Source organism: Leptosomus discolor, chromosome 1 (genome assembly GCF_034619465.1).
Source record: "Leptosomus discolor isolate bLepDis1 chromosome 1, bLepDis1.hap2, whole genome shotgun sequence".
Lineage (NCBI taxonomy): Eukaryota > Metazoa > Chordata > Aves > Leptosomiformes > Leptosomidae > Leptosomus > Leptosomus discolor.
In genome coordinates, this window is record NC_141391.1 from 131,754,461 (window position 1) to 131,782,339 (window position 27,879).

General features: G+C 39.3%; 1 protein-coding gene across 1 annotated transcript in view; it reads right to left on the reverse strand.

The window, feature by feature from the left end:
- Positions 1-550: 550 nt before the first annotated feature.
- Positions 551-27,879, reverse strand: part of MAN1A2 (mannosidase alpha class 1A member 2) — a 146,446-nt gene continuing 119,117 nt past the window's right edge. Inside the window, exons 9-13 of the mRNA XM_086478369.1 lie at positions 27,355-27,470; positions 22,170-22,389; positions 12,721-12,893; positions 4,610-4,725; positions 551-705 (exon numbers count right to left, since the gene is read on the reverse strand). Coding sequence (XP_086334495.1) covers positions 573-705; positions 4,610-4,725; positions 12,721-12,893; positions 22,170-22,389; positions 27,355-27,470 — 758 coding nt within the window. The 3' untranslated portion in view covers positions 551-572. The remainder of the gene's footprint in view (positions 706-4,609; positions 4,726-12,720; positions 12,894-22,169; positions 22,390-27,354; positions 27,471-27,879) is intronic.

Here is a 27,879-nt window from a genome sequence, read left to right on the forward strand (position 1 = left end):
ATAGCTTAGAGGCCCTGAGAATGGCTGCCAGTCTGGACAAACAGATGCTCCTTAGAAAATTCAGACAGGTACAGAAAAAAATTCAAATCCTGACGCTGCTGGTGCAGTGATGCTGCTTTTTGTTGTTGCTTTGTTCATGCCATCATCAAAAAAAAAGAAAAGAAAAATAAAATCTAGGTATTTGGAACCCACCCGATCTGAAGAGGTGTGTGGTGTGTTGTTCCTTGCAACAGCGAACAGCAGCAGTGGCAAGTTCCTCTCCCTGGACAGGAAAGCCTCTTCTTCCTTATGCTGCTGCATTTATATTAAACAGTAGATTCCATGTCTTGCTAGGGTTGAAAGCACATGAAGTACTGTGCCCTGCAAATACCACACTAATGTGTTTTGGTCATGTATAAAACAGAACTTTTAACTTATATGTTGAAGAGTTTTGTTTCTCACGCCGCTACTTGCTTGACTCAGAGGTCTAGTTTTATCAAATGTCTGTCTCCTCTCCTGCTTAAAGTCTCAAGGGGTCCATGTAAACAAAACAGAGCTGAAAACAGTCTCTCTTCCTCTTCATAGAGCTGTTTTTATCGATATGCAGGATTTCCTGACAGTGTGGTGTTGGCTAAATGTAAAACAGGCAGAGGATGAGCTTCTGTGTTAAAAACCCAGTTGTCTAACGGTAGAAGGTCATCATTGGAGAAAAGCAGATACAAATACCTAGATATCAAGACAGAGAGGAAAAATTGTGGGTATTAAAAGCAGAGCAACAGACAGGCAGGGGCAACACTGCAGCTTCAGGCCCTACCAGTCAGCAGCTAAAGCTATGAACAAGTTACTTGCTTTCAGTCTTTATATAGCATCCACTCAACCTTCCCTGTCATAATGATCTGGAGAGTAATTTTTATCATGATCAAGCCCTTCAATGAAAAATTGTTATAAAGACAGCATTTTAATCTTTCCAAGTAACTTGTGTTCATTGAGATGCCTTTCAAAGGCTTGCAATGTAAAACAAACATGAAGACACCAAGCGCAAGGATTTGGGGGACAGGGAAGCAGAGAAGTTGTTGGCAAAAAATTCTTCTTAATGGAGTAAACCCACTTGGAAATGACTAAATCCTCTTTAATCCAAATCAAAGATTTTGAAGAAGCACAAGAGAAGCCACTAAGCCATGCTAGATATCTGACTTGTCATCGCTGTGCAGGAAGCTGGTTCGGCTTCTGGTGGGATGAAATAGGCCAATACATTATGCAGAGAGGATTCATAAATGCACATTATAAAGCAATGCAGAGCATATGAAGCGTGTAACAAAATTAACGTTTCTGGACATACATGGAAGAAGAGTATTTCTTGTTTCTTTTTTCTTAATTTCTTTGAATTTCTTAATTCAAAATTTTCTTTTGAATGTGGCTGTGCTATACTTTGTAGGAGATCTTGGTGGTAGGGATCTTTGTCAAGCCTTCCAAACTCAATCGCTAAAACTCAAAAGGCATTTCCCTTGTTCCAGAAAACCTGACTGTGCAAGTGCAAGCGTAACAACCTGGGTGTACAGGACCTCTCAGCTCCTGCTACAGCTTGCTTTCCTGCCATCCAGAAAATAACAGGACCTGCAGCACATGACATGGAACGGGTGTCGTTCCCATTAGTGGGCTCTGTCATATCCAGAATGTGCACACAGCTCTGTTGAGGCTGCTGTTATCTTTGCTCTCTCTCAATCAGACACTAGTGGTGTCTGTCTGTAGTTGTGTGTCATTGCCTGATAATTCTCCCATTGACTTTATTTGTCAATCGTATCCACAGCAGAACCCAGTCAGTGAAGCTCTATTTTTTCTTCCCTTCCTCACCAATGAGCTCTTTACAGATAAGAATTTATTGCTGAGATGATTCAGTTTTTTCCTGCATGTCTAGTCTCTTTCTCTACATTTTTCATTCATCTTTCCTTTCCTCCTTACTCCTACCTTGCTTTCTCCTTCTGCAGCTCTCCAAACTCTTTTTCACCACAGCAGCAATGTTTCGTCTTACTCAAATTCACCTTCCTCATTTGATTCATGCTTTTCCTTTGAATAACTTAAGCAATCTATTTCCCCATCTTGCTCCTTCCCACTCAACAGCTACCTTCTTGCCACTTATGCTGCCCAAATTCTCATAATTTGCCGAGTATCTTTCATGAGCCAAAGTATCTGAGCAGCAACACTGCATGTTTGGGAGAGGTATCAATTCTGAATTTGAGGGGAATGAAGATGCATAAGTTATCATCAACAGCAAAAAAAGATCAGAGCAGGCATTCTGTAACGCACATTTTATGCCCCTCTTCTGAGGGACATCTTCATTTTCCTCATGTCACCACACCCAACCCTTCTGTCTTTATTTTCATAGCCATTTGAGCTATCCTGACCTTATGTTCTCTATTTCATCTCAAGGCGATACCAGTTTCTCGTTTGGCTATGCCAATCACATCAACGTCAAACATCTAATATCCAGTTCTCCAATAAAACTTCGTCCCACAAGCGGGATATGATCCAAACCAAAAGCCAATAAAAATTTCTGAATTCCTTCCTAGAACTGCCTTCTTTTGCAACGCTTGCGCTACAGTACACTCAGTTACTGAGTGATTTATCAGTGAATTTTCAAATCTCCTTGTGATTATTTAAGGTGCAAACAGGATTCTGGCGATACTTCAAAGGCCAGCCTTGTCACCACAGAAATCCCTCAGGAGCAGAATTCATTCTCCGATTTGGCTTTTATACGCAGATCAATCATATAAGATCAGCTCTGGGGAGGTATTGCTTCTCTGACTGGACCTGTTTGAAACTGCTGCCCGCCTCTTTGGGAGTACAGCTTTTAGTCTCCAGAAAATGAACTTGAAGGAATAAGTGAAATAAAATTAATAAAGACAACAGAGGAGGCAGCAGTCGCCGACTTTCTTTTTCTAATTATAACACTGTGAAACAAAGTATTGTGACTATGTAGAGGAATTTGGTAAGGAGACAGCAGAACGATAGAATAGCCAGACTCTTCCCTTACACACGATGAACTCTGAGCCCCTTCTTGCCACTGAAACATGTTGTGGTGCCTCAAGTAGGCACCAGTACTGCCACTTTTCAGGATGTGCTTTCTCCCTGCTGCATTCTGAACTCCCAATACACAAAATCAATCTTCACATACATCAGCTACAGCTAAAACCTGAAAATTTGATATTGCTGATACTGTAAACTCCGCTGCTGTACAGAACCCCTGTTTATTCTGCAAAGCCTGCATACCACGTTAGACCACCAAATGGCTACAACTGTTTTTTCTTTGTATCACTGGGTTGTAATGACAGAAAGGGCACCTTGATGAGTCTTCATTGCCGATAGGTTTCTGCAACAACATACGTATCACCCCTTCCATCACATGTTGGCAGAAAGTGGTATGGATATATAAGCAGAGGCACAACTACATCTCCTAATAGCAGGCCTCATTCACACTGCCAGCAGTGGCTTCTGTCTATGGATTTAATCAACTAAAATATTCTCCAAGCTGTTATGCAGGAGGGAAAAAAGAAAGGGGGTAGGGAATATCGCCAACTCAGACACTTTTCTTCCCAAAGTACACAATTTACAAGATTTCAGGGAGGTATCAATACAGGAAGCTTGGTAATTTCAATGCCAGAACAATACTACCAAATTTGCTGATGTAACTCGAGTATCGAGAAAATTGTCACACATTAGAAGACATTGCTTCATAGACAAAACACCAGAGCGATCACCACCGCGTGACAAAAAACAGGGCTCTTGATAGCTGGTTTGTGTCAATGATGACAGAGATCAGTAGCCATGACATGCTAGCTCACTTTTAAAAATGGATCTCTTAACAAAATCCCCACAACATATTCCTGTCTTTATACCAGTTTTTCTTATTGTATGTATCATTTCCATAAGTTAGAGGTTATGATACATTCCAGTATAGCATTTTTTGTTATTAATCAAAACGAAACATGGTGGAAGACCAATGACTTTGAACATTTCAGCTTGAACCAAATATGCAACAAAGTTCATTAGCTTCTGCAAGGCAGACTACAGGTGTCCTACTGATTTGACTGAATTGGAAATATTTAAATACGTAAGAGATTATAAAATATGCCCGATATTCTTTCTTACACTAAAAAGCATTCTAGAAAAATATGTTGTGGCATAAATAAAGAAAAATCATCCAAGGGCACAAAGGACATTTGTTCCATGCATTTACTCCCTTCCAGTGACATACACAGGAGAAACAGGTTCTAAAATATCAGAGCATGGCACATACTTGGATAAGACACATCAAGTCAGTGTATCTAAAAAAAAGAGTCTTTTGCAAAAGGAATTTCTTAAAAAGGAGATAACCTTTCCTCTGCTGTGATGCCAGAAATCAAATAGAAGTCTTAAATAAAGCTCGCTCAGCATAAGCTTCTTGTATGGGAAATTCCACTTGTATTTTCTGCTGGTAAAATGGGCTGATCTGGGGCCCTATAGGTGGGAAAAAAAGAAAGCCCAAACCATAGACCACCCTGAGAAGATAAGTGATTATTTGTTTAGCCACTGCATTCTTCCAGAATTTAGATGCTAGCTTTTACAGGAAGATACAAGGGTGCAGAGAACTTACTTCAAAGTTTCAGCGAGGAAAAAGCTCTGCTGTACATCGTCATATGTAGGAGATGAGGAATAGACATCCTTGACACCAGAAAAGCCACCACTGACTCGGCAATACTTGTCAATTGCCTGCAAAGAGGAAGGGAAAAGAAAAAGAGAATTTAATTGTAGAGCAAAATTTGGAAACATTAAAGGATCGGGCTTGATGAACAAAGGAGCTCTTTCTGTGCTGCATTATTCTGTTGTGAATCTCCTTGTCAGAGGATGCTGTGAATGTTAACAGTTTCACTGGCCAAAAAAAAAGGGATTGAATACATACAGAAGTAAAATCCCTCCAGGGCTACTAACACCACCACATTTGGCAAACTGCTAGATGCAAAGAAAGTATTCTGGGGAAGAATACTTTCTTTCCTGGGTATTTACTATCTAATTATTGATGACAGGACATGGATTCAGTAGATTTTTGCTGGCTTCTCATAGGTAACACTGAGTAGAACATCGTCAGTCAACGCAATGCCTGGATTTTGCAGCTGGAAGAGTTTGAAGAATTACTGGAACTCTGTGACTAGTAGCTAGTCATAGGGACTTACTGAAAGTAAGAATAAAATACTGTACTCATCTTTAGAGACTGTTGATTTCATCTTATAAACTCTTCTAGCTGCTGCTTTCTGCCCACATTTCCATCTCCTACATGTGCTCATCTCTGTTTCCCCTTTATACAGTTGAAACTCAAGTCAGCTTGTGTGCTGGACTTCAGAAGAGCTCTTTATCTTTAAAGCATGAAGTTTAAATCCATAAACATTCCATGCAGAAAGGGGCCAATGGATCCATGATTCACAAATCACCCAGCTAGTCAGCTCCAACACAGTACTGCAAAAAGCACAATGGAAGAGGAGGAGACTGGACAGAATGTGTTAGTAGCTCAGAGCACCTCTCACCTATGCTTTCATTATTCCACTCACATGCACAACCTTACAGCACACAAGGATATCAACCATTAAAATGGGCCCCAAAGAAACAACTCTGAAATGATTCACAGGTTATTTGTGCTTCCCCACTGCTTTGGCAGTGCTTCCTCAGCAGATACCAACTCTTTTAATGGATTCATGCAGGGACAGAAAAGGCACAGTGATGAAGGAAAATGCTTGGCTCAGGATGTCTGTCATTACCAGCTACTGAACACAGCTACCTCTAGTTCAGTAATCTACAATTCAGCCCGTTAGCCTGTATGAAGTTTTTCTCTGCACAGTGCTTTAGGCCCAGATTTTCGTTAATTCTGATTTTTGCTGGTTATACTCAAAAGGAAGCTGAGGGGAGTCAAGGCAGGGGAGCAAACAAGTTTTGAATTATGTCCCTTTTTATGGAGAGAAAACAAATTCAATCAAAATTAACTCTTCAAGTCACCTACTATAGCCTTTGCAGACTAGAAATACTGGGAAACAAAGGAGAATTTTCCACTGGACACATGCATGAAGAATGCTGGCAGATGCCATCACTGAAATCAGGAAGAAAAGCAAAAAGGCAAATGAGCAAGGTACCCAGGACAGTAAGTCACAGCATATCAGGTACTACAGCTAACCTCCTCCTAGTATACACTCTTCCCTGTGGAAATGTGAGGTTGTTCATGCACCAAAGAATAATCCAGATTGTACAAAGTTCTTTGAAATTTCTGAAGACCAAGACTTTTTAAGAAGCAAGAAGAGGAACTGGCAAAAGGATGTTATTGGAATGACTGTGGCTCTAGAGCCTGAGCTTATGCCAAGAAAGGCACAGTGTTTCTCAGCAAAATCTAACTCTTGCTGTAATTCCTTATCTCAAGTGAAGCCTTCTCCAAGCTTGCATGGAAACGTTGCTTTTTTTTTGTTGAGACTTGAGCCTAAAAGGAGTAACTGCCTGGACGAATTCTTTTCAGATCTGGTTACTGGTGCAGGCTAGGGCTACACTGAGACTGTTCACCTGTTGGGATTTAGGTTGACCTGGTTTTCTCTACAGTCTGGAGAGAAAGGTGTAAGTTACACATGTGGCCCAACAGCATCACATGCATGACAATGTCTTTTATGCATGCTCTTGCACATCACAGGTGATGCTAGCTATCACATGGCAAACAAACAAACAAAAAAAAAAAAAAAGGAGAAAAAATAATTGCCTGGCCAAATTCTGAAGAGACAATGCATATGCTATTTATGAAACTATTTGCACGTTCCTCTCCACAAGTCCTACAGTCTCTAGGCAGGTGTTATATAAATAAACAAGAGCCAAAGCACTTGTGCTTTCTAGGCACGAAATGAACTGCCTCCTCTTGTCACTATCCCCCTTTTTTTTAATAATACTGAAGAACACAACCTTATCTCTGCTCTGGAGCGTGGCAAGATGCAGGGGGGGAAGCTCCAACTGTTTTACTCCTGCCAGAATTTCCAGCATGCAGAGTTTGACCTTGCAGGTGTTCCTCTGGCCAACAATTCAGCGACACTGTGTGCCACAGCTTGGACAGGAGAAATTTGCTAGTGACTGTGGCAAAATGAAAAGAAGGACAAACAGTACCACTGTTAGGACACTGTCTCCTTCAACTCATTTATTCTGGAGACTGCAGACAACAGATAGCACTGAGATCCTGCTCTCTGCTGTAGAGGTCTTATGTTTGGGTAACGTAAGTGCACCACTGATGAAGCTAGCAGGCCCAGAAGCCTGAAGAAAGAAAACATGTAATTTATATTGATTTTTTTTTTTTTTTCTCCTTACAATTACCGAGTATCTTCAGAAATTTCACCTTGGGAGACAGACTCTGGCTAGTCTGGAGTTCGGGATAGGCAGAGGATTTATCCTAGTTGATCACAGATCTAGACACTGCAGGCAGTAATGAACTGCAGAGGAAAAATTCCTCTGAAAGATTGCTATACAGCTTTTAATCCAAATATGGATAAACAAGTCGTCCTTGATTCAGAGCCATACAGAACTTCAGGACACTGGCTGAGAAGTTTGGTGCTGTAGACAAGCTGCTTAAAAGGCACTTGAAATTTGCAGTGTTCGGCCTTCACACAGATCACAGAGTACTTGGTGCAGAGGCATCTGATTTGCCTGGATATTCTTTCACTCAAGAGCTGAAGGCCAGTCTCCATGACAAAACGATGCTAAATTTATTGCACCTAGAACACAGGCAAGTCCTAGGTGACTGGAAGGGTATCAAGGTAATGCTATTATTATGAGGCATTGCCAGCCTGAATAATTTTAGGATGGCATACCTGACATTAGTTCCAAACAATTATGGAAACACATGTAAAAAAAATAGAAGGACAATTGACACCCATCAGCACGGTTTTATAGAAACAAACTATCTTGGCTAACAAGCTTGATTTCATTCTTTGAGGTCTACAAATTGACAAATAAAGGTAACTGCAGAGCTGTAATAAACTTAAAAGTTTCTAAAGCATGGTACCCTAAGATGTTATGATATGGCAAAGCAGCACTACACCGTATCAATATCACTATCTTAGTTTAAAACTCACTGACAGTGCTCTAAGAACACACTGGCAACATAAAATCGTCACCAAATAGAGCTGCTTCTCACAGACACCTAGAAGTGGTCTGAAGTTTTATCAACATGTTATGACATATAACAGCAGACAGTGTAATCTGGTGTAACTGGGGCCCAAACAAAATCAGTTTCATTAAAAAAAATAATAATTCATTCATAATCAGGCACATAATCCTAAATTTAGACATAAAGGCTGTGGATCTGCAGAACAGATCTGGAAAGCAGAGATGCTTCAAAGAATTCAGTGGCTATGTGAGACAATTCAGTATGAATTCGTGCCAGGCTACTGTGGCAGGTGCACACGAAGGGACAGTAAACAGTAGCAAGGGTATAATTTTACTTTTGCACAGGGCTGGGGGTAAAGTCAAAACTGGAATATGCAATTAGAGAATTAATTTTTTAAAAAGGATGATGAGCTGACATGGGTGCAGACATTTGGAGAAAATGCTTTACAGCAAGAGACAATACAATTAGTTTAGCATCTTAAGTAGACTCAGTAGTAAGCTTATTACAATCTACAAAAACTCTTTGGAAAGAAAACATGGGGGAATAAAAGACATTTTAATATGGTATAGGAAGTCATAGGAAAATCCAGTGATTGACAGCTGAAACTAGACAAATTCAAATGGGAAATAAAGCACTTCTTATTAGCAGCACAAGTAATTAAATAATGGAACAAAGTACCAAAAGAAGTAGATTTTCTAGTTCCCTTTATTCAAATCAAGAGTAGAGAGAAGAATACGCAATAGTGTACTCTTGCCAAATACATGTGTGTCTGCTCAAAAATGACACAAAGTGAAATTCCAGGGCCTGAGACATATGGGGAGGTCAGAGTTGATCTAAGTTCTTTGAAAATAAAATTGGAAGTGCCTCTAGATCAGACTCAAGCTCCCTCAGTTCTTGAGAGTGTTTTTGTGGTTGCATGTGTAACTTTTCTTGACCACACCAACAACATGCTCACAAAAACTGTGCCAAGTTCTTCACCAGCTGTGGTACTCACAGTTTGCAACCCCTGAGCTGTGAACCCATGTTTCTTTCACTTCTAACCTACGCCTGGCTCTTTTCTGTCTACTTTGCTTCACTAAGTAGAGAGCTATACGTCTTTCCACTCCATCTTACTGTCAATCCTCGATTAGCCCGAACTTAGCCTGAACTTGAGGTCTTGTATATTATTTTCACTGTAAACAGAAACTCTGAACAAACTCTGCAGCTTCAGTGGTGCAACCCTACTTAGTCAGATACACAAGTCCCCAACAAATAGTTGAACCCTTTATTCACAGAGCTTAGATTAGTAATTTGCTTTACATGTCTATTGTGAAGTGGTGGCGCTTAATCGCTTTCAAATAATTAGCCTAAAAAAGGATTTTAGTAATTTTCTGTATTTACCCTGAATATCTTGCATGCATATTTCTGTAATGCTTCAGCCAGCCCCCCCCACATACCATCATCCAATTTGGCTGGCCCAATACAATTGAGATATATGTTGTATCTAGTGCTAAGTACAGTATTAGGGAGAATTAGCCTCTTTTTTTTTTTTTTTTTTTTTTAAATCAGGGTATAGTTAGAAACCCAGTCACAGTGATTTATGATCACTGAGGAAATGTAAGATTCATCTTTCTGGTTTTTCCCCACAGACACTGTATTTGGAGAGATGTGACAAAACAGGCCTTGGTCGAACCACATCATCTGTACTAAAATGCCCAACTTTTGTCACAAAATCTAAATAATACAGCCAAAAAGAAGCTGCCAACAGTGAAACAGATAAAGAAAACACAGTACAAAGATCTGCATACACACACAATCCAGCTCTCTGTGAAAACTCCCATTGATAAAAGGCAGAGAGATTTGGGCGGGGAGTGCTAAAGAAACTTAAGTAATGCATTATACTTAAAAGCCAGGTGGCTCTGCAATGTATCCTGGATCATCTCTGAATAGTTCTTAAAATGTCAGAAGCAGAGCTCTAACATACTGGTGAACTAACCCAAATCCATTCAGGGAGCAATGTATTCACCCATTCAAAGAAGCAAACAAGGGAGACCAACAAGAACTCAGTCATCAAACACCAGGTTACACGAGGTTCAATGTATAAAAATAAGATCACTTAGAACTGAGAAACAAACCTCAGTTTCCCCAAAAGTTTAAAAGAACTACCAGACTTCTGATGAAGAAACTATCATTCACTGTGAGAAGTCTGTAATACAGATTTCAAAGTATGCTTCAGTGGTTGAAAGGCAAAAGGAAAGCAAGTACAGACGGTGTTGTAGAAGAGCAGCAAGCCAACTGCTCTGTGTGTCATACCAGATTCTTCTCTATTTATAAATGGAGCAATAAACACAACCAGAGCTGTGTGTGGCAGGGGAGAAGGAAAAGTAGCGAGTAGGTGTGAGAAGTAAACACAAGAACTTATTATCTATATGCAGGGAACAGAAAACCCTGGGGGACAAAAAGCTTCCCAAGCTTCTGTGTTAGTATGATGGTGGGGTAAGAAAATCTGTAATTGTGGGAAGGAGGGGTACACAAAACCATTTATGAAGAGTTAAAAAGTATTTTACAGCTATGAGGAAGCAAGCAAAAAAAGGCACTCCGTAAGGACAGAGCCAGCTAAGCACGTGGGCTGCTTGATTTACACAACTTCAATGCAGGTTGACAGAAGGATAAAACAAAATCCTACCCTGCACACAGAGAAAATTGGTGGCAGGGGAGAAGGGAGGGAGGGTTTGGTTTGAAAGCATTAATGGGACCAAGACATGAAGGCAAATGCAGAAACACAAACAAAATGCAATTCAAAGACATGCTTTGCAGTGTGCTTAAGAGACAGATCCTGGCCTTAAAAAATTACATTCGCAAATTCTTTAACCTAGTACAAAGGACTCAATCTCAGCTTGGATCATCCAGCCATAGCTTCTGACAGGACCTGGTGTTAGATCAGTACACACATCGGCAAGGAGTAGGTTATTAAATCCACTTCTTTGTCTTATTAGAAACATGCATAGTTTGGGCAGGAGGGATGACGTGACTCAATGTTTGATGTTTCGGAGAGAGCAGCAATGCATTCTAGAATACAAATGTGACTAATATGGAACATATCTCCAGAGTAACATAATGTTGGTTATAACAAAACAGTCTAACCAAGACTAAGACACAATCTTAAAATACTTGGACTCTCCTACATGATTGTAACTATACTGAGGGAAGGATAGGAATGAGCTCGGCTAAATATTCTGAACCTGCCTTAACTATCTTCCACCAAATGAACACAGGCTTCTCAGAGGATCTCCTCCTCCAAGTACTTTTTCTGGGTCTCTTGCCTCTGGAGCAAAACTGGTTTTCACCTGCAGAATAAAAGTTTCTCCAGCTCTTGGTCCATCTCTTCCTTTCTCTTCCCTCATCTCCTTTGCCTGTAGTCAAAATATTTCATTAGCTTCTTGTTACCTTTAATGTTTATTCTCATCTCTGAAACTGGCTTTAGGCTACGTTTCCAAAGACTGCCTGAGCTGTAGTAGCGAAGTGGAGGAGCTGTAGCAATCCACAGATCTCAAAGAAGACCAGAAAACCGCTTGGCCAGCAAATTAGTTTTGCACGAGCCCAGTACAGACCAGCAGGTGGAAGCAGTGAGAAACATGAGGCCAAAAAAGGCTCAGAAGTTCAACCCTAAGAAGCATTAAAGAGGCAAAGTCTTTTGGGGATTTTTACAATTACAATATTATATTGTCATATAAAGGAATTATCTATCTATGTACAAATGATGAAGGAAGGAAGTCCATGAGCATAGATAAAGAACAAACAGTCCTACAATCAATCTGGGCTTCTGTAGACTTATACAAGCATTTCCAATGAGAAAGACTCAGAAGCATTCTCACACTCGGGAATTTGATTAAAACGTTCAACAACTAGATTTAAACCCAGGAAAGCAGCTATACCAAAAAACCCCAATAATCGCTAACCCTTAGGAACAACTTTTAAGTTCTGCCTTATGTGCCGTTACTTACCGACTTTCTTTTATGATCTACTTCTTGTGATGCTGTAATTTTTTGTTGTAATTGAGTAAATCTAAACTGACTGGCAATTTTTTTTCCTTTCAATCAGACAACTAAGAAAAGAAAAAGCCATGATACCAACCCACATATACGTACGTACTATCTAGTCTACACACCATCTGAGAACACTTGTCCTACCACTTATATTTTAATAGGCAACTAAAAAGAAACTGTAAGAATAGCATTGTCTTTTAATCTAAATTGAGTGTGAACACATGCTTCACAAAGTTATTTAAAATACACTTTCATTTTGCAAGATAAATTACTTCTCTTGGGGGCTGTGGATTACTGCTAACAGGAGGGAGTCATGACCAGTGGATTCTATTTCAATGCCTAAAACTCATCAGCTATATAATGCTGAACACATCTCATCTGTGCATCTGATTTGGCAGTTGCAAAACAGGAACACCTGCTTGTACCCCCATATGCACCCTGGTTTACAGGAACTTGTGAAAATCAATTACCATTTGAAGTGTTCCAGTACCACAAGATTAAAGTGGCTACAAAATGACAATACACAGAATTAAATTATTGACAGATAATCAATACAGATACCTGTGTTGCCTCCCAGCCCCACTGCCTGTACTTGGGATCGTGGGTGAATCTCCACATATACCAGTAGGTCTCAATCACCTCTGGTCTTAGGATGTAATACTTCTCATTCTGCCGCACTGCCACCGCCTCTACGCCACCATCAAATTTGAATGCTTCTGGACCCAACTTTAATGCTGCAGAGGAAGGAAAAAAAGAAAAGAAAGAAAAAATTTATTCTTTACCAATCTTTGCAGGAAGGGTGGATAGGAGAGTGCTATATCCCAAGCATGTGAGAAAAACAGAAACTAGCTTGTCTTTAAGCAGTCTCATAAATATTTCCTATTGTTGAGACGTATAATTTTTCTTATGAATAATTTATCCAATTCCTGTGAGAAAACTACCTGTCTTGACAGGAGTACAGTAATCCTCTCGAAAACTAATGAAACACGAAGAACATAAACACATTAAGACATTCAATTATGGGATAAAATTAAAGTGACCGACATCAGTTCTTTACAAGCCAAAAAAAAAAAAAAAAAGAAAAGGGAGGAGAACAGAGGTTTTAATGTCCTTTGATCCCACCCAGCACAGTAGGAAAAGATCTTAGAAAAAACCCAGGTACCTCTATCTCAAATAAGCTCCACCTTTAGCCAAACTGTCTTGGTTTAGGGAAGTGCTGTCAGGCCACCACAACTGATGTGCTTCATAACGTGATCCTAAAGTAAAGGGTTTAAAACTAGGTAATGAAAACTTAGCCACACCTGAAAATAAATCTCTGAACTAAGAGATTCACTATTTCAGACCTTAAAGGAAGCTGGAATGGCTCTGTGCCAGCACTTGGAAGACTAATCAAATAAGAAGGAGGTACCTGTAGAAAAACTGTCTATAATATGAAGGTGCAATTTCATATATTTTTTTATTATACAGCTACACATTATTCCTCAAATTTGACATAAATAATGCACTCTTATCTACAGCTGCACCCCACCCTTTGCTTTGCAGAAAATTTTTAAGGGGCTGCACTTTGAAGCTGTACTTGAGCTCTAAAAATTATCAAAGCAATTAACCGTTAATTCCTATGGGCTAGAGCCTCAAATTAACCATGGTCTCATGAGTCTGAAAGCAGAATCTTAGAATACTACAATGAAAAATATGAGCACCTCCCAGTGCGTGGCCCCAGCAGAGAAGCTCCAGAAAAGTTCCTTAATCTTTTTGTTTCAAGGGAGCATGGCTCTGGATGCCAATAGAAAAAAGCACCACACTCTGCTTCAGCCACACATGTGGTAAGGAAAACTCCATCAAGAAATGCTTATGAAACTTCTTTCAAAATGGGCCATTTTACCAGTTTCAGTAAAAAAAAAATGTACAAATTTTACTGCAAAGTCAGTGAGATTTGATAAGAAGTTCTATCTACCAAAAATTAAGAAGGTAAGAATGGCCATACTGGACCAGCTAGAAGTTCTGTTTGGTCCAGCATCACATCTCCAACAATGGCCAAAATCAGACAAGGATGGGGAAGAGGAAGAACAGGCCAAGTATAGGAGATACCTTCTTCCAGCTTCTCTACCAGTCTCCAATTTTTTTGAGCTCAAGGCTTCTCCCAAACAGACATACTTTGTTATGTGGTCAGTAATTCTTAATAGGTTTATTTCCCATGTACTTATCTGGTGTTTCCTTAAACCTGTGTAAGCCTTCAACATCCAAAACAACCTCTGCTAAGAAGGTTCCACATCGCAAGTGGTGTAGAACCACTTTTTTGTTCTTTTCCATTTTCAGCTTGGTTCCTATTAGACTCATCCAATAGTCTCTGAGTCTTGTCTTGGAGTAAAGAGTGAACAACTGATTCCTATCCACTTTCTCCAGTCCCCTGGTGATTTTGCAAATCTGTTGTATCCTACCTAAAATGTCCCTTTTCCACACTGAAGAATACTATCCAATTCAGTTGTTCCTTGAATGCAAACTGTTCCATACCTTTAGTTTTCCTAGCCTTCCTCTGCAAATCTTCCAATTCTACTATATCCTTTGTGAAATGAGAGGACCAGCCTGAATTCAGCACTAAAAGTGTGGACAAGATTAATACAGCAACATAGTGACATTTTCTATTTTGCTCTTTCTCACTTTGTTTTTCCTGACTGCTACTGAGCTGACATTTTCATAATCTCAAAACCAATTTCCTGAGTTGTAATGGTCAGTTAAGAGCTCATGATTTTATATGTGAGGTTAGGAATAATTTTTTCATAGGTGCCTCACTTTACATTTAACTACACTGACTTTAATTTAGTAATTTATTACACAATTACTCAACCTTATAAGGTTCTTGCGTAATTTTTCAGCTTTCTTTCATTCTTGCTATCCTAAACAGCTTTTCTTTTTTAGTTATTATCAGCACACTTACCTTACTGTTCCTGCCCTTTTCCTGATCATTTATACATGTATATATACACATATCAAAATATTAAATGTAAACATACTAGACATTTATACACGTGTATAAATATACTACACATTTATACACATCTATACATAAATATGTATAAATATGTAACAAATATATCAGAGTACCACTGGTTAACCACCATTCATCCATTGGAAGAGCTGACTATTTACCTCTACCCTATTTGCTACAGTGCAATCATTTTTCTTCTCCACACAGGTACTTGCTGCTTATGCTGTAGCTGTTTAATATCCTTAAAGGGCCTTAGTAGAGAACTTTTGAAAAAGCCTTTTGGAAATCAGGCAAACCATGTCAGCTGTATTACTCTTATCCACCAAAGCAGCTGGATTTCAGGCAGTTCTGGTTATGCATCACCTACAGAAAACTGTGACACCTTCTCTTGCTTTGTAGCCTAACTGGTGCATTAGATCTGTAATCATTTACTCATATCTACTTCTAATGTCATTGGGCACTTCAAGAAATTATACCACCCAGAGAATGGGTGATCTCTGCAGATTGCAACAATCTCACTGAATTTTTATCTGACACCAAATTTATCACAGCACTCCTACTAATAGGTGACTAAAGAAGCTACTATGAACAGCACCTTTCAAGTGAGCATTCTTCTAAGCAAAGAACCATCTAAGGCCATTTTACAATGCTATAGTGGTCACACTTTAATCTGGGCATTTTAGTATTAATCAGGCTGATGAGAGCTGATGAGAAACAATTTCACATCATAGTGCAAAACTGCAAAGCTAAACCAGTACCATTTTAAAAGAGATTTTACCTGATTTAAAGTTGACTTCAATGAGAGCTATATTTAGCACTGCTGAAAATAATGGCAAATCCTATGACTTCTAGATAAATATTTATATATCTAATTTTAGAAATAATTTTGAAAACATTGTTAATTTTTTGTCTCCCTTGAAGACTACAGTCAATCTAGCAATAAATTCTCTGAAAGTAAGAAAGGATTCATAAAAATAATAGTAATTGCTAGGCTCTAAGTCATTTAAAATTTCAGGTAGAGGACCTCCAAGGTATTTTTGTTTGAGACTCCCTGAACTATTCCATCAATGTACATCATTATTTTACACTTCTCTTGAAAACAAGTACTTATTCTTGTTTCTCCATCTTCATCTGTTTAGCTGCTTACTGAGTCTTGAGACAGACAGCATCTACTCATACCCTCACAATGTCTCAGCTGAAGTCTTAGTCACCTGGCTTATTCTGCATTGGAATTGTCACACATATAAGAACAGCTAAAGCTGTACCCAGATTCTGTCACACGTGTAAGAACAGCTGAAGCTGTACCCAGATTCCGAGGACAGTTCTTGTCAAGAAACTTTAAAGATGTGCAAAAAACTTCATCCTAAAATAATCTGTCTGCAATCAGGCAATACTTTACATACTATCAGCTAATGGCTGGGAAAATTCTTATATATAAGGGATGGTATATTTTACTAAAAATACTGTGTGCTATATATCAGTACATGCTGCCATCTACACAGATAATTTTGCTTATTAATCTAACCTCTACAATACCTATGAAAGCAAATTATTCAGACTGATTTGTTAGTGGCTTTCTATTATTTCAATTTCATTGGACACTTTTTTTTACCATTTATGGATTTTGCATTACTAGTTATCTTATGCCTTTGCCATGTTTCTCAGTGGTACATGTTAGGCATGTAAAACAAAGAACTAATCCCCAGTAACTGGAATACCTCAAGATGTGCAGTCCACACACAAACTTAAACGGTGAGAAACGTTGCACCATAAGCACATGAAGCTGTATTCTTTTAGCCTTACCAGTGCCCACTGACAGCATTATGATTCCTTGTGCTGTGCCTGTACATGGGCATACAGATCAGAACATGCCTTCTATCTTTGATTCTCTCAATCTTCTCTCCAAATTGAGAGCACACTGGACTATAGATTTTTCTCCTGCCATAGGATGGGATATACAGGATGACTGCAGCAATAATCTATCAGTAGGTCATGGTGCAGAAAAAAAGCAGAGTAGGCAGGAAGCAGAGGCATGTGTAGATTACACATCACAAGACTATTCTGATTACAGTTAAGTTTTCTGACTTTGACCATCAATAAGCCTTTTCAAATCCTTGGTGTTTCCAAGAGGTGCCACATGCATTCACAATTTCCTGAAGAGAGGAAAAGCCTCCAGGATCTCATGCTGACAAGTTCAATGGATCCTGGAAACACAAATCCCTTTCTCAGAGGCAGATCAGAATCATGCCTGTACCCCCTGCCTTCACCTTCCAAGGACCATCAGCTTCCTCCAGCTAGTGAATTAGAAAGGCATCCTACAAGGAGTGCTATACACTTATCCTCAGCTTAAGCAGAACCTACAGGGATTTTCATAGGGCCATGGCAAGGGCCTGAGCTTCTCAGGATACCCCCAGTCACTACTCCAGCCTACAACTGAGGAGTCTGAGGTCTCCTCAGATATTCCTGGAGAACATTGACAGGTGAATCAGATTATCAGAGAGGCTGTGTCCCTGCATAAACCTCTCATAGATTACATTGCAGTGATGCCAGTTGTCACTGGGACATAATGCCTGTGGAAATATACCAGGAATGGTTGCAAGAATTTTCCAGCTTCTTTGTATAATCAACACGGTGGAGCAGAGAGTATCATGAGAGGTTAAATGGGTAACTTGGGTGCTGAACAGAATGCAATCTGGTGGGAAAGGGAAAACAAAGGATGCAGGAACATCTAAAAGGATTAAGGCAAAACTTATTACAAGCCATACAGGAGATGGCTGTCATGTATAGACAGACCACCTTGCATTCCAACAATGAGACATGGGCCTGGTGTGAGAAAACAGCATGTGTAGGATAGCAAAATTTCCTCAGGGGTAGGTCTGAAAGACTTGGTCCCAAAAAACAGGGCATTGACTCAGTTTAACTGCCCAAAGCTAAAATCAGCCCCAAGCTAAGGAGATAATTAACCCACTTTTAACTCCTCAGTCACTTGGGTAACAAAAGCAGATACTTTCACCCAAGTTGGGTTACTATGATGGCTAGGTACCTTGTGAAAAACCTCAGATCTACACAGAAGTCAAGCAACTGACTTTTGAACTGGAACGGGTCTGTTTCTACCCCAGAACATATCTCCTGTTATCTGTTTTGATGGAGATGTAGAATAAGGTACCTTTGAATTCAAGAGACAAAAAGTCCTCTCTGTAGAGCTGGGATGATCTCTTCCATTACCATCCTGAACTGAGTTTATGTATGAACACATGCAGTCCTCATAAGTCCAAAACAGAGTCTCATCCTTCCTCCACATATGCCTCTATGAAAAAACTACTCATCTTAGTACCGATTAATCCTGACTAAAGTAACAGCAACTACCAACGATAATGATGTTAGGTAATGAGGAAGAAACAGAGTTGTGTGGGCCGAGATTGAGTATCTTTGCTTGACCCAGCAAGACATGTAGTGCAATGGGCTGTGGCCTCTCTAAGGTAGTTTCACAGATCTGAGGTCGGTCTTATATACTCGTCGGGAGATGTGGCATGGTGTCATGACCTTTAAGATCATCAAGTCCAACCATTATCCTAACACTGCCAAGGCCACCACTAAATCATGTTCCTAAGCACCACATCTATACCTCTTTTGAACACCTCCAGGGGTGGTGATTCCACCGCCTCCCTGGGCAGCCTGTTCCAATGCCTAACCACTCCTTTAGTAAAGAAATTTTTCCTAATATCCAATCTAAATCTCCCCTGGCACAACTTGAAGCCATTATTCCTTGTCTTGTCATTAGTTATTTGGGAGAAGAGACCAACACTGGCCTCACTACCATCTCCTTTCAGGTAGAGAGCAATAACGTCTTCTCTCAGCCTCCTCTTCCCTAGGCTAAACAACCCCAGTTCCCTCAGGCGCTCCTCATAAGACATGTTTGCCAGACCCCTCACCAGCTTCATTGCCCTAATCTACTGCTGAGAGCACAAACTCGATGGTGACAGAATGCTTGACATCAAGGAGTAGACCAGAAAGCAGAGAAGGCTTCCTAATGGCCTAAGACCTCAAGGGTCTTAGAAGCCATCAACAGAAGCAAATGCATCCAAGGAACCAAAGAGATAGTCTTAGAAATGATGAAAGTATGTGCAATCATAATTCAACAGGTGACTTCTCACACCAGTTGTGATAACTTCAGTCCCAAAGGCAAGTAAATGAAGAAGAAAGGCAAACAGACAAGAACGAGCGAAAGGGCTGTATTACCTTGACAAAATAAGTAAAGTCTTGTTTTGCTAAAGAAGGCTGAAGCCACCACAAGTGCTCTGCCTTTTAAACTGTGATTGAGTTTGTCTGAACACGTAGGGTAATGTATGAGAGGGGAAAGTGACCTGAGAGGATATTATTATTGTCTCAAAAAAATTGTAATACATCAAGAGCCTCCAGCCACAAATGTCATGGCAGAAAACCACCCCAATGCTAAATAAGCATGTGGACTGTCGCAGAGACAAAGGCATTTTACTTATCATCACACTGGTAAAATCTGTCCAGATCAAAGTTACTCCAATGGAATTATTTGGAAACCCAGAAGTCCTGGGCCCTAAATCATCTGTCATGTCACCATGTTTGTTTGTTTATGCAAGACATGGAAAGCATAATTTCAAACCAGAATTTCAGGAGATGGTATTCCATGATTCATATAATAACATTACTGTAAAGACAGTAGCAAATACAGAATTTAGTTTGCCTGAGGCTTTCTGAAATCTTAAACTTTTTTTTTTTTTTAAACAGGCTTTCATATCTGTAGTATGTGCAACATGTTGCTGACAGCTGGTAATATAATGCTCTTTTACAGAAGTGCTTTTATTCTGTGAAATTCTATTTTGATTTTGCTGAGACTGCACCTTGAAGCAGCATTTTTTTTTTCCTCATGCTCAGCCCGTACGGAAATTTAGGTTGCTTCATAAAGCAGTGGTTTTATACTAAAATATTATAAAACCAGGCATATACTGCAGTTTATGATGAACAACCCTGGGAAGACACACAAAAGGACAGCTCTGGTTGGTTTATCTGAAGTAAAGAGCTCTCTATCCTCAGCACACAGCCTCAGCACCTTGCTATCTCCTCTAGGGACACCAAATGGGGCAAGAGTTTTCCCATGTCTATAGAAGAAAGAGATCAGGGTCTCCCCTTTGCTGACTGAAACACAAACCTATCAGCTGAACCAGGATGACTATCTGCCCTCCGAAAGAATTTTTTTCTGCAACCAGCTAGTTCTGTCATTAAAGCATAACAATTATGTCTCAAATCCTGCTGTTAAAGCATAATGAAGTTGACATTTTGCATATAACAGTTCTTTATTCTTTGAAAAATCAGTCCAGGTAAAAAAAAAAAAAATCCACATCCCTGAGATTGCACGACTGAACAAGAAAAAAATAGGGCATTGCAAATTTATAGCTGCCTGTACAACTTTCAGTCTGTTTCTTGCATGTATGTGTTCTTATAGTTATTAAATATGTAACCAAACTTTTATCCTCCCCATCTTTTGACTTAGTTAGGGTACAGAATAAACATCTGAAGGAATAAAATTAAGACCGCACAAACAACTGTAAATTTAGCATCGTTTATTTTTAAGTGTCAAATTAAACATTTAAATGCAGTTTTTCAGAATGCAATGATAGCTACTATGTCCTACCTTTCTCCTTAAGCATCCTCATAGTTTTTCCTTGTCCTTTTTTTTTTTTAATGCTGTTGCTACCCATGTAAAAGTATCACTTATGTGACTGAATTCTTCAAAATGACAGGCAATTATGCAATGATACTATGCAATCCTGGCAATAAATACATTAATTCTCCTCGTAAAAATGCTTGACTTTTAGTTACCATTACTTCTACTAGGAAGTCATTTCAGAAGCTCACTTCTCTGATGGCTACACAAAGCCATTTCCAATTGCCAACTTACATTTATTCATGGCGAGCTTACAAATCTTGCTCTTGGTACAACTGTGTTGTTTATACCTTTAAATAACTCTTATTTCTTTTCAGTGTTTACCCTTTAAGATGACAACAAATTCATTTCCTTCTTCGGCATTATTTTTCTAGTCTGAGCAGGCCGACCTCTCGTATTTTCCCACCATAAAAGCTCTGTCACTGTAATCGTTCTGTCGGTCCTTCCCTGCATTTGTTCTGCTTGAAATTCTGAAATTCAGGTTTGTACAGTGTATTCTGGATGACAAATTATACGTGTCTTCTAAGGCAGCGCTAATATTCTCTAATCTCTGCTGAAAATTCTTCACCTGGTACAGACTAGGACTGCACTAGTATTTTTCAACACCCAGTTTAGAGAAAGAGCTCCTGCCTTTTTTGTAGTGAACTTCTTATTTCTGACAGTGCAGTCCTCTAGATCTTCCTGTTTACTATTCTGAGACTCTTCTGTTTTAATTCTGTCTTATGACTTTATGGCCACTGTAAGTGTAATCAGCACACTTCAACTTTATGCATCAAGGTCACTACTAAAGATGTAAAATAAACCTTGTCCAAAACGCTGAACTTTAGAAACTTCCAGCCCAACACTGAAATTGCCTCTGATATTGCCTCCTCAGCTAGTCAGGTCTTTGGCCATCTCACAGTTTGCATACTAATCTTCATCCTTTTAACTTTAATTGTACTTACCCAGAAAGTACTACTACTAAAAGCAGTAAAAGATGTATTTACAAAATTTTCATTCTACATAACTGTAGGAACAGTATATAAGAAATAAAAAATTGCCCTATATATCTGTGAGGGCAAGAGTTCATACACATTCCTTCCTCCCTAGACCTATCTTAGCTGACTGATCCAAAAACAGGGATAAACATGCAGGAACCTGGTTTTACATTTACTCACCGTGATGTAGGCCAGAAGTAAGTACATGGATGTTAAAAAAAAACCTATACTGGTATCAAAACAGTGCATGTTAGACAAGGCACAGGTCTGTAACAAATATTAAAAATAATTACAACAATTTCTGTATTTCAACTTCTAAAATAACCAGATTAGCAATGTATCTTACTTGTCCTGTCATATGACTCATGACATGTATGTGCAATTTCAGCTCCAAGCTGCAAATAATGTCCAGCTTTATCATCTCTGGAACCATCTGCTCCAAGGGCAAACATTCCCCCAGCAAAACAGGTCAAATGGCCCATCTTTCTTTCAAGGTGGCCGTTCTTCCACTCCCCAATGAAGGTCAGTCCCCCATTGGACTTTCTGATGAGATGTTTTTCTATGGCCTATAAGAAGATTAAGAGAACTTTCAAATACTGTTTCACATGCAAGTTTTACATACTAATTCTCCTTCAAAGAATAAAGTACTGTTTTCAAAACAAAAAGAATTGTCTTCTTCTTTCAAATGCACTTCTGAGCACTACAGGACCAAACAGCTCTAAGAATGTAATTTCAATATACACAAAAAAATACCCTAACTGCTAAATGATGTTAATGAGATCAAACAGGAAAATCACAACATAGATAATCTTGCACTTTTAGCTGAGAATTCAGCACATATTTTATGGCTCAAATGATGTTTGGCTACCTGTTAACTCTGAGAAGCATCTATTTGTTCTGCTGTACAGTCTGTGTGTACACAGAAAGATATATTCATGTTGGAAACTTCCAGTCAGCAACATATGTAAAGGCAGCACCTGTACTCTCAGTCAGTCTTTAATAGGAAGTGATGGGAATACTCCAGCCATCTTCTAGCTGCTTCTCCATAGCAGCTTTCTGATTGCACATGGTGAAAGGATGGGTGAGGGTTAGAGTAGCTGTTGCCAAAAAACATTACTATTTTACAGGTGAGGCAACTGGTGCGTTTTCCTTGCACATTTGTACCAATATATGTTGTTGATTGTGACTTATAAATGGTATTCTCATAGTAGCAAGGAGAATAGCTGACCTAACTTTCTGAAGTTTGCAGACTACATGGAACAATGCATTTACTTAAGTATCTTTCAGAGAGGTTCACAATCCCTGACAACATACTGCAGTACTTACTATCTTCAGCATTAGACAGTTCTTCTGGTAACTAGAATCTCCTTACAGTTTGAGTCCTATAACAATAAAGACCAATATCTTCTTTACCATAGAGACATTATTCCTATCTTCTTTACAGAAATCTCCTTTTTACTTCCACACATAACCATCTGATGGGTTCACAACTTCCTTCAAAGTGCATGACCTGTGACTGGTCAGAGTACTCCAAGGCTGGTTAGACCTGAAGGATTAAAGTGCCATTAAAAAGCTATCTAATGCTGTGCAATGAGAAAGAGCGAGGATCAACTTAGTGAGCCTAACAGATTAGGCTACTCAAGGCAACAGATCAAAAGGAAGCTTCCGTATCCTCCAGCCAGTGTGAGAAGGATAAAAGACACTTTAAACCAGACTAGCTGGGAGGTCCACGTGACAATATTGAAAGCAAATTAAGAGGCCTATCCGCAGTATTTATCACCTCAAAAAATTCTAAACAAGTTTCACAATTTCAGCTTTTATCACAGCTGTGAATCTGCATACCAGAACACTGAAATGAAGTGTCCTTTACAGTGGAAGCCTGCATTAATGTTATACAGCATGGAGAGGTCACGGATACGGAACCTGTTTGTACTCTTGTTCTGAAGTATGCTGTGACCTGGGTAAGGCCTCATATGCCATGGACTGCAAATCAGGACATCTGAAGAACAGATGCTGTCATCTTTCTTCCTCTTAGTACCTCCAAGGAATGGGATATCACTGCTTACTGCAAGACTTGAGAGTTAGGGTATGGTTGTCTATCTTCCACTCTCTCCCCTGTGATAAGCTAAGGAAGTGAAGAGTGGCTGGACAGAGACCTTCTGGTGGGTGCTGAGAACATTTCCAACTTTGTGCTATGAATAGGAGGAATGTATTTTGCACCCTTCTCCTTGCATAAATGATGCAAAGAGCTTTTGCTCCAAGTTTTGAAAAATGAAGAGTAAGAAGTGCCAGCTACGGAAGAAGATCAATGTTATAGGCAACAACAAAAGAATGATAAGGGAATGGGCTCTTTAAAATATTTTAAGATTTTAAATAAAAATTCAAATAGCAATTACGTAAAAAAAATCCTATTCACTGACTCCTTGCCCGTGTCTTTCGAAGTCAAGTAGGACCTGAGATAAACACAAATCCTGAACCAGCACAGAATCATGCAGATTCAAAATGTACATGGGTGGGCTTAGCTGAGAGTAAGCCCAAGAGGTTGCCCATGCAGCGCTACAGGCTTGGGGATGCATGGCTGGAAAGCTGCCCGGTGGCAAAGGACCTGGGGGGGCTGGTCAACAGCTGGCTGAACACAAGCCGGCAGTGTGCCCAGGTGGCCAAGAAGGCCAACAGCATCCTGACCTGTATCAGAAATAGTGTGGCCAGCAGGAGCAGGGAAGTGATCGTCCCCCTGTACTCAGCCCTGGTGAGGCCACACGTTGAATACTGTGTTCAGTTTTGGGCCCCACACCACAGGAAAGACACAGAGGTGCTGAAGCATGTTCAGAGAAGGGCGACAAAGCTGGTGAAGGGTCTGGAGAACATTTATGAGAAGTGCCTGAGGGAACTGGGGTTGTTTAGTCTGGAGAAGAGGAGACCGAGGGGAGACCTTATTGCTCTCTATAACTACCTGAAAGGAGGCTGTAGTGAGGAGGGTATCGGTCTCTTCTCCCAAGTAACAAGTAACAGGACAAGAGGAAATGGCCTCAAGTTGTGCCAGGGGAGGTTTAGATTGGATATTAGGAAAAAATTATTCACCAAAAGGGTTGTCAAACATTGGAATAGACTGCCCAGGGAGGTGGTGGAGTCACCATCCCTGGAGGTGTTCAAAAAACGTGTTCTAGACATGGTTTAGTGGGCATGGTGGTGTTAAGTCGACTGTTGGACTTAATGATCTTAGAGGCCTATTTCAACCTAATGATTCTATGATCTGATGCTTGCGCTACAGGTCCTATCATATATGAAGCAGCAGCAGCTCAGCTCTTTCTCTCTCCTACCCACAGTGTCTTTTTATCTGGTGCCGGATTTGCTTTGCTGTGTCTCCGTTCACAGATAGACATTTGCCCATACAAAATGTTTGCAAGACTGGGCTTACAGTAAAGAGGATGAAAGGCAAAGTTTATTTCCTCTAATTTTAAAGTACTCACAGTTTAGGAATCAGAGTATTTCAACAGTAACCACAATGGATGTTAAACATCAACTGCTAAACCTGTTTTTAAACTCACAGGACCTAATAAACTGTGTTTTAGACTACTAAAAGTACTCAACTAATGTTCTGAACTACTAATGCTGGGTTTAACAAACCCTGGAAAGCTAAGTAAGTTCAAAAGGACTGGGAAATAGCTGATGCTTTAACAGTATTTTAAAAGGTTAATAGAAGAATCACATAAAACAAATGATACAATTTCAGAAATAGATGTTTGATTGGCAAGTGCATGCTGATATTAGGAATAATAGGAATTTCCTTGGTATTGTAAAAATATTAATCCTAAACAAACTCAAGGCAGCACATATGAATTAGATTACAAGTTGGCTTGCTAAAACAGATCAAAGTAAACCAAAAAATTGTGAAAAATCCTCATCCCATGAAGATTCTGCAAAGATACTTTTATTCAATGCTAGGCAGCATTTCTACCAATGATCTGCAAGAAACAAATGCTAAAAAAAATTTGCAGATGACAAAAATTGATGGAGCTATAGATAGTGATAAAGGAAAAGTCAGTCCTGTAAAATCATTCACAACATGTGACAAAATGGGTTTTCCTGAACAATTGTGTTTTAACAGAGATAAGTATAAGGTCACACATTGAGGAATCGGGAATGTAAATCACAGTAGCGGGTGAGCAGTAAATCAAAAAGACTATAACCAATTTCAAAGCAAAACCAACTGGAAAGTGCATGACTGAAGCAAAGGTTAACAGCGCCAACACAGCTCTTGGCTGGATGAAGAGGAGAATACTGAGAAGAAATCAGGCAATGACATATTAGGAGAACCAATACATTCTTGTCTCCATACTGAAGACACTAGAAAGTACTTAGAAAAAAAGCTTAAGAAATCATTCAAAATCTGTTTTATATTGTGAGACTAAAGAAAACTGCATTTCTCCTTCAGGAGAGAATGCCTATTGTACCTTTGCTAGTAACCAGCTACATGACACACATAACCCTTCAAAACAATGTAGGTAACGAAAAAGTTCAAGTAGTTGAAAGCCAAATGTAATCAAATTCAGGTCAGGAATAAGAGCTATTACAGCTTTAAAGCAATTTTGGACTAGAAATTTCACTATATATCTTTTAAAATGTGAATTTTGAGGCATTTGTGAATTTGAGAACATTTTGCTTTAGGAGACTGACAGCACTAAAACTGAATTTTAAATCTTGTGTTGAAAGAAACACAGCATGCTCAGAGTATGGAACAAGTTAGGCACGAAGCACAGATCTGCACTTAGTCAAGTCTATGCGATCGATCCCTGCTGCTGTTGACACCACAGCTAACTTGATTAAAATTAGCTTAGTAACTCTGTATGTGCCTTAACTGTTGCATAGGCATGCTGGCATATATGGGCACAAGCGAGCCTGATGAAAGAAGACGGAGAAACTAAGAAAATAAGAGCTGGACAGCATAAAGATCAGAGCCACCACAAAAAGGCCCCCACCCTAAATCCCACTGAAGCATCCTGCAGTACTGCCCTGCTTGGGCAAACGCTATTTGATCTGTGAGAAAGAGCAAGATCATATCACAAAAGAACCATAGAGCAAGGAATAGGCATGAACTACATTTTACAAGATAAATATGGAATATAACATATAAATGTTTTAGAAAATAAAGAATAAAACAACTCCTAGAATGATCCTGAACACCGGAGAAAAGTGACTTGGTTGTTCTGCAAACATCTTACGGCTGTTAGATCTCTTTCTAACAAACTACAGCTTGGGCTTTTACGTTACAACATTTTGGACAAGCTGAATATTTTTAGCACAATAACCTGCATCTGATGTATTCTACAATAATACTTTTTAAATTACTCAGAGTGAAAGCTAGTATTATTCATCACTTGATTTCTTAAAACTTACATAATCAAAACAAGTCCTGTGGGTTTGTGGTTATTTTTTGTTTGTTTGGTGGGTTTTTTCAATTTTTTTTTGAAGTATTAAAGATGTTTTTTAAATTCCACTGTATTGGAGAAAACTCAATGAATTATAATCACCTCAATTGCATCGTCGTACATTTTCCTTGCCTCCATGTCCGTCTTGTCTGACATAAGCCAGGCTTTCAATAAATATTCATAAAAACTGTCTCCCAGCCCGCCCACGGATGTGTGATCTGTAGGAGGGAAAGAGGAAAAAAAAAGTTGAAGTTGTTATATAACAGCAACTCAAATTTCTTCAAAATAGAAACTTAGGTTTTCAAGGTCTACGTTGTAGAATTACCAATGTTTTAAGTCAGTTTAGCAGGACAAAGCTGCACTGTATCCCCTATCCCCTCTAAACTTACTTCATAAGTGTGGAACCTGCTGCACATGTTCACCGTTTGTCATTCTGCACAGGCTATCCCTCCTATCAAAAATGTAATTTAACTTGTTTTTACTTCATTCCACAGAAACTAATTCTTTTGCTGCTAGGGCTTGGTGGTTTTTACTTTTTCTTTTTCTTTTTTTTTTTTTTAAATATATGTAAAAAAGTATATATAAAAAAACGTAAGATCTCGGTATCCAGGATGCAACCAGGTCGTG